This window comes from Prionailurus bengalensis, chromosome F2 (genome assembly GCF_016509475.1).
Source record: "Prionailurus bengalensis isolate Pbe53 chromosome F2, Fcat_Pben_1.1_paternal_pri, whole genome shotgun sequence".
Taxonomy (NCBI): Eukaryota; Metazoa; Chordata; class Mammalia; order Carnivora; family Felidae; genus Prionailurus; species Prionailurus bengalensis.
This window is the reverse complement of record NC_057353.1, coordinates 82264537-82271296: the sequence shown is the minus strand read 5'-3', so window position 1 is coordinate 82271296 and position 6760 is coordinate 82264537. Positions and strand designations below refer to the sequence as shown.

General features: G+C 65.3%; 1 protein-coding gene across 1 annotated transcript; it reads right to left on the bottom strand.

The window, feature by feature from the left end:
* Positions 1 to 287: 287 nt before the first annotated feature.
* On the bottom strand, positions 288 to 3381 carry LY6L (lymphocyte antigen 6 family member L). The gene is made up of 3 exons (XM_043601943.1): positions 3247 to 3381; positions 3047 to 3163; positions 288 to 1310 (listed from the first exon to the last, which is right to left on the bottom strand). The coding sequence occupies exons 1-3, from the start codon at positions 3320 to 3322 to the stop codon at positions 1093 to 1095; spliced, it is 411 nt and encodes a 136-aa protein (XP_043457878.1). The 5' UTR covers positions 3323 to 3381; the 3' UTR covers positions 288 to 1092.
* Positions 3382 to 6760: the final 3379 nt, after the last annotated feature.

The window sequence follows — 6760 nt, the reverse complement described above, 5'->3', positions numbered from 1 at the left end:
CCTGTTGATGCTAGCCCCGCCCACAGACTCTCCTGCTCCCCTTCCCACCCAGGGCCCCCACTCCCGGCCCCGTCCTCCAGGATGTGCCCCCGGGTGTCCCGTGGGTGCCCCAGCTCGGCCTGGACAGCCCTGAGCTTGTCACCGGTTCCACCTGTCCCAACCTCCTCCTCACCTGTGCCCTCACCTGGGCAACCCTTCTCCCGCAGGTCAGGCAGGGGCCGTCCCTTCCACCAGCCTTCACTCTCTCCAACCCAGCTGCCCCCCAAATGTGGGTTTCGTCCACCCCACTCCCCAGCCGTCCCCTCCTGGCGTCTCTGCATCCGAGTTCCTTACATGAGCACCACCCACATGCCCCAGACCCTGACCGACCCTCCGGTCTCTCCCCCACGTCCACACAGCGGCCTGCCGGCCCTCCGGAGCCCATGACTCCGGTAAGCAACCCAGTGGGTTGCAACCCAGTGCTGGGCCCGGGACCCGGGGGCCATCCCCATGCTCGGTCGGCCCAGCTGGATGGTTTTGTCCAGACGGTGCACAGCCACGGGGGTCTGTAGAGAGGTGGGCTGGAGGGACGTGGTCCGGGCACGGCAGGTGGAGGTGGCTGGAGGCACAGGAGTGCCGAGCGGTCAGGCAGTGAGTTTACTGTCTCCAGAAGCAGTGGTGGTGGTGGTCTCAACGCCCCCGGGTGGGCACCCACAGCACTTATGGATGGAGGGGGCGGGGCCGGGGGGGTCTGGCCACGTCAGAGCCAGAATCAGGGCCGCAGCCGCCCTCTGGCCTTGGCCAGGCCCTTCTTGTCCCTGCCAGGCCCAGGACAGTGTGTTCGGGGCATGAAACCTTACACAGGGAGCGGCTACCCCGAGCTGGGACACGCCCACCATCCCCCAGGCAGGGCAGGACTGCTAACTCCTGGCTGTCTGAGCACAGGGCTCCCGCAGGGATGGGAGAGGTGGCCCGGTCCAGGATGGAGGCGGTACCCTTCCCGCTACCTCAGAGGGGGAGGGTCCGCCCGCCAGTGTCTTGAAAGGGACGGAGGCAGGGCAGAGGCGGGGGTCGGGCGGGTGCAGTGGGTCTGCGGGGCCAAGAGGAAGGGGCTCACAGCAGGGCCCAGAGGAGGCCGAGGCCTGCCCCAAGCGGGACCCCCCCTCGAAGGGCCGAGCGGGTGGCGGAGGCCCCGTTGCAGAGAAATCCAGAACAGCACCGCCTGACGATCTTGCCAAACGCCATCGAGCCCAACATCCACTCGTACTTCATGTTGGTGTTGGGACATCTGGGAGCACAGCGCTTGCTGAGTTGGACCATCACCCTCGATCCTGCGCGAGAGGAGACAGCAGGTGGCCACCAGCCTGGGGGAGGTGGGCAGGCGGGGGAGGGGCGCTTTCCACGTGAGCCGCAAAAGCCCAGCCTCCACCTGAGAATCAGAGAGTCGTGACCCCGCAGGGCCTACCGGACCTCCCAGGCCCCAGGCCTGCAGGACAGCGGCCCCCACGGCCACCCTCGAGGTCACAACAGAACTGCGGTTCGGGACCGCTGGCCCCGGTGGGGGCTTTTCCCCGCCGCGCCCCGTGGCCCGGACCGCCCTGGCCAGCCCAGGAGCCTGCGAGTCCCGGGGATGTGGGTTGAAGCAGGGACAGACCGGACTCGGCTGTCCCCCTGCTGCGCTCAGGCCGGGCGTGGCCCCGTCTCCCACTGTTCCTGTCAAGATGTGGCACAGCCTCCGAAGGCAACGTGGGGAGAAAGGAGAACACGCAGAGCAGCCCAAACTGGGGAAGAGAGGGCCGCCCACCTTTCTCGGGTGGCGTTACGTTAGGGCGTGCAGATTGTGTTGAATTCTATCAGCTTGTGTGACGTGAGAACCGGTTACGTTAAGTCAGGGCCGGCCCGGGGCTACGCAAAGGCTCCGGGCTGGCGCTTGCCGCGGGGTCCCTGGCGGCAGGCAAGAGGCCGCCTCCTCCTCTCCTGGAGCCCCCCCCCCCCCCGGCACCCCCTCCCCAGTGCTCGGCGTGGAGACCCCGAGGCAGCCCGGGCCGATGGCTCCCTCCAGCAGGGAGGGCCACCGTTAACGCGTCACCGCCACACACAGGGCCTTCAGGCCACAAACGGAATCCCGGGCTGGAGCCCTGGGCGAAGGAGACAGTGCGAACAAAAGAGCAAACCGGGGGAAGAGGCGTGAACCACGTGGCGTTAGAGCACCACAGCCGTCAACGTGCTTGTCCCCCGTCCTCCGGAGAAGCCAGGCCTGGGGGGGGGGGCGCAGAGCACGGGGTGGGGGCTCCCTCCTGAAGGGTGCACGTGGAAAGGGGCCAGGGTGTCCCCAAATGCACCTGCGTTTCTCACAGGCGCGTCCACTTTACGGATTTATCTCCGGGAAGCCCGGCTGGGCCACATGGATTTTCTGGCATCATTACTGGAAAATCAGGAGACAAGACCCCTCGAGACCCCTCCTGAGGTTCATGAGGGGGAGTTGATTCAACGAACGACGACGGTCCGGTCCAGCAGGCCTGGAGGGGGAGGGGCGCTGGCGGGTCCCCGGGGGCCTGGAACCATCCGGCCAGAATCAGCAAGCCCCGTGGCGCTGTCGGGAGAGCGTTCGGGTCTCTCCACAGCCCGCTCTCTGGATATTTTTGGAACTTGATAAAAGAGTGTTTCTAGTGGTCTGCTCTGTGACGTCTCATGTGGTTCCTGGTCCACATTACAATCTCCTCAAAGGCTTGTTCTGAAAAGTCCTATCACTTGAGGCCCACAGCAGCCGCTGGGGAGGGGGTGGAGGCCTGGTGGGCAGCCTGGCCAGCGCCCCTCCGGGCTCGTCCTTCCCTGCCCAGCCATCCCTCTGGTCACACCCGATCCTCCGCCCTGAGGACAGTTCCTGGGGGGTGGGGGGTGGGGGCACGGAAGACCTGGTACTTCGGAAAGAGGAGAAAAAGTCAGGATCTGCGCACACTCCCCCTGGAGTCCGGTGGCAGGAGAGGGCAGGGGGTGGTGGGGCCGGCGGTGTCGGGACGCCCCGCCCCTTCCCCCCCCCCCCCCCCCCGCGAGCCCCGGGACGTACTCTTGGTCAGGACCACGGCGCTGGACACGCAGACCCGGTCGCTGGGGTAGCACTGGGTGGGCGCGCACAGCTCCTCCCTGGTGACTTTGAAGCACTGGTAGCAGCTCAGGTTCAGGCCTGCAGGGCGGCCGGGGGGTCGCGGTGGGGAGGCCAGTCCACCCGCGCGAGCCCCGCTCCCCGCCCCCCACGGTCCCCCCTACCTGGCTGTTTCTTGCCGCCTCCGGCAAACTCCACACACACCAGCAGAGCCCACAAGACTGGCCCCAGTCCCCCCATCGCGCCAGAGGCCGAGCCTGAGGGTGGGGAGGAGCAGGGGAGGGACGTCCCAACCCCCCAGCCCCACACTGGCCTCCCCTCCCCACCTCCCCACCTCCCCACCTCCCTGGACCCTCCCCAGGCTCTGGGGTCTGATTCTCCGGGTGGTTCTCTCAGCACCCACTTCCTGCTCTGCTCACACCTGCTGCAGATCGCTGGCCTTTGAGGAGGGTCAGCCCTGGGAAGGCCCCAGGGCACTTGCCAGCCCCTCTTCTGCAGCTCCTGCCCTGGGGAGGGCTTCCCCGGGTCCCTGAGGACGGCAGCCGCCAGCCACCTCAGCTGCTGGGCAGAAGGAGGGCCCCCTTGTCCCCTGAGGGTCCACCCCCTGGGTGGGCCAGCCCCCGCGTCTGCTGTCCTTCCTTCTCGCTGTAACAGACCCGTGGGGAGCAGGGCCCTGTTCTCACCACGGGGCCATGGACAGATTGGGGCCCTGCCTCCAGGGCCCTTCCCTCAGGCCTCAAAGGTGGAAGCTGGGGGCAAGGGAGGGAAGCGGGGGAGGAGGGACCATTGGCCCATTGGCCGGAGAACAGAGGAAGTGAGGGCCCTCCCGCAGGGGAGAGCCTGAGAGCCAGGCGAGGAGCCAGAACCCAAGAATGGGGGAGGAGAAGAGGGAGGGGGAGGAGGGAGAGGTGACAGGGTACAAATCTTTAATCTTTTCAGTCTTTGTGGAATGCGGTGAGGGGCGGTCCAGGTCCCGAGGCAGGAGAGGCGGGGCGGTGAGTTCCAAGAGCACCCTCTAGCCTGAGGCCTTGAAGGCCAGCAAGGCTGCCTTGTCTACCAGCCCCTCAGCTCCTCCCACCTCCTGGGCCTGGGGACCCTGGAAAGCCCTGGGGCCCCGCAGAGGGTCTGGAACCTGTGACAGGCTGAGCAGGGCGTCACCGCACCCACCGCAAGGCGGGGCGACCGGGCTTTGGAGACTGATGTCCTCAGCTCAGGCCAGGCTGTCTCCCATCAGAATCCCCCCCTGCTTGGGGAAGATCTGGACACGGTGTGGAGGGTGGCCCTTCCCAGCACAGAGCCCGGGACCCTGCCCACCCAGCTCATCCCTCCCGACATTCCTGTGTCCCTTTCCCGTTATCCTTGTTTGCAAGAGCCTAGGACTGAGCCGTGTTCTCTGTGGGCCCTGCGCTCCTCGGAGCCTGCTCTTGCTGGAGCCGGCGGTAAAGACACAACATTCACGGGCACTTGGTAAAGCCCGGTTAGACTTATTCAAAGGGCTGTCTGCCCAGGCACGAGGACCAGGGCGCTGGGGTCACGCGTGGGAGGGGAGCCTGTCTCCATCAGAAAGCAGCAGGGGCTGCGGGTGAGCGGATGGACAGGAGGAGACGTCCGGGGCACTGCCAGGGCCCATCCGGGGCACATCCGGGTCAGAGGCGTTCGGGCTGAACCCACCTGCCAGGATTCTTGCTGAGGGCAGGCCAGGTGGTCGGACCTCGCTGGGGTGTGTGTGTGTGTGTGTGTGCACGCACGTGCACGCGTGCACAGGATGAGGAAACTGATCAGATGTGGAAGGTGGTCAGCTGTGGGGAGCGATTGGATGTGGAGGGTGGGGGCTGCTTTTGCTAAAACTGGAGGTCACAGGAGGACGCAGATAGGCCCAGGAGAAGGTTCTGGAGCCTGACTAGAGGTTGGTCAAACAGAATCTTCATCACCAGACAGCCTGGAGCTTCAGGAATGTTGCCCTCTCCTCTGAGTCCCCTGCCCCCTGTCTCCTGAGGCTGCCGCCCAGAGGGGCAGTGCCTCATGCCCAGGGGGGCCTCAGCTGGATGTCAGGTGGCCTCACCACGTCCTGTCAGCAAAGTCTCCCCTGCTGTTTCCTTTCTCTTTTCCTTCCTGCCTTGATTTCCTGAATCGTATCCTTTTGAGCATCATGCCGAGCGGGGCAGGGTGTGGGCCCTGGGTCTGGATCCGCCTGGATGGTGTGAGCCCAGCCTCCCTGCCCTCGGGAATCTAGCAGGAGGTGAGAGGGGTGGCGGCTATGTGGAAGGTGGTGGAGAAGCGCCTCCCCTTCCCAGAACTGGGCTCCTGGGGCCTCTGTACCCTCCTCAGACCACGCTGCCCCCCTGCCCCGAGGTGGCCCAGTGATGGCTGCAGGCAGAGTGTGCTGGTTAGGAATGAGAGTGTGCAGCCCGTTGGGGCCAGTTCCCCTCCAGTCCGCGCAGTGGTCCATCCAGGACCGTCCCCTCCCTGCTTCGCCTGGGGCTCATCCTAGGGCCCCACCTGGCCAGGTGCAGCCCTGGTGAGGGGGGTCGGTCGGGCAGCCTCAGGACCTTTATCTGGTGATGCTCCTGTCATTTCCGCCTGTCCGGTCTCTCCTGGTGGGGGCCCGGCTGGGGGATGGGCCTAGAGAGGACGGAAGAAGTGGGGGGGAGGAAACCATTCATTATGTTTATTCATTTGTCTGTCCAAGCTGGGACGGAATTGAATGTGAATTTGGGACTGTGAAATCCACAAAACCCAGATGGGAAGAAAGGAGGCTGGGCAGGGGGGTGAGGGTGGCAGGGTCCAGGAGGAGTGAGGCTCGTACCCCTGGAGCGGGGCTGACTGTATGCCGTCCTGGTCACAGAGGAGAGGGACGTGCTTGGGCCCCACAGCCATCAGCGCCCATATCCCAGTTACTGGTCGCTCTTGCTTCCCCGCAGGGAATGCTGGTCACTTTCCACCGAGAGCCCTGTTGGTAGGGGAGGGGCAGGGGGAGGGCCCTATTGCCCAGATCTCTGGGCTTTCAGAAATCAAGAGCCTGAGTGAGGCCTATGTCCCTTGGTCCCCAGGAGGGACCTAGGGGCCTGTGTTGTGCTGAGGCTCAGGTTGAAGGAGGGAAAAGATAATTCTGGTTCTAGAACCGTTTAGTCCCAGTGCTCTCTCCCCACCCAACCCCTGCGCAGTGTCACGGGTATTGGCGTATTGTCCTGCACAACTGTCAGCCTCTGCCCCCAGGGCCTGACAAAGATCGCTGCAGTTAGGGCCACCCTTGGGGGCGTGCAGGCCTGTCCCAGACTGGCATGTACGAGCCCCTGTAGGGACAGGGGTTTGGATAAAACTCCGTTCTCCCAAGAAGCATTTTATGACCACGTGGCTGCCCAGCGGAGAGGGCCCTCTGAACCCTCCCTTGTCAGCGGCACAGAGAAAAATCCTGCTGTGCCCCGAGCACGGACGTGCCCGGCCTGCCGGCTTCAACTTCTCCAGATGACGGCCATTCGAACACCATCCCAGGCTGGGCCTGTGCGCCGGCTGTGCCCCCAGAGTGGAGACAGCAGGGCACGGCTGTGGGCCCGGCAGACCCACCGAGGCCAGGTGCTGCCCGGAAAGGCTCCGAGCTGAGGGGCAGAGCTGGGCGCTCCTGGGATCACACTGGGCATCTTGCCCCGTCCAGAGGGTCCTGGGATCCCGGCTGCATTG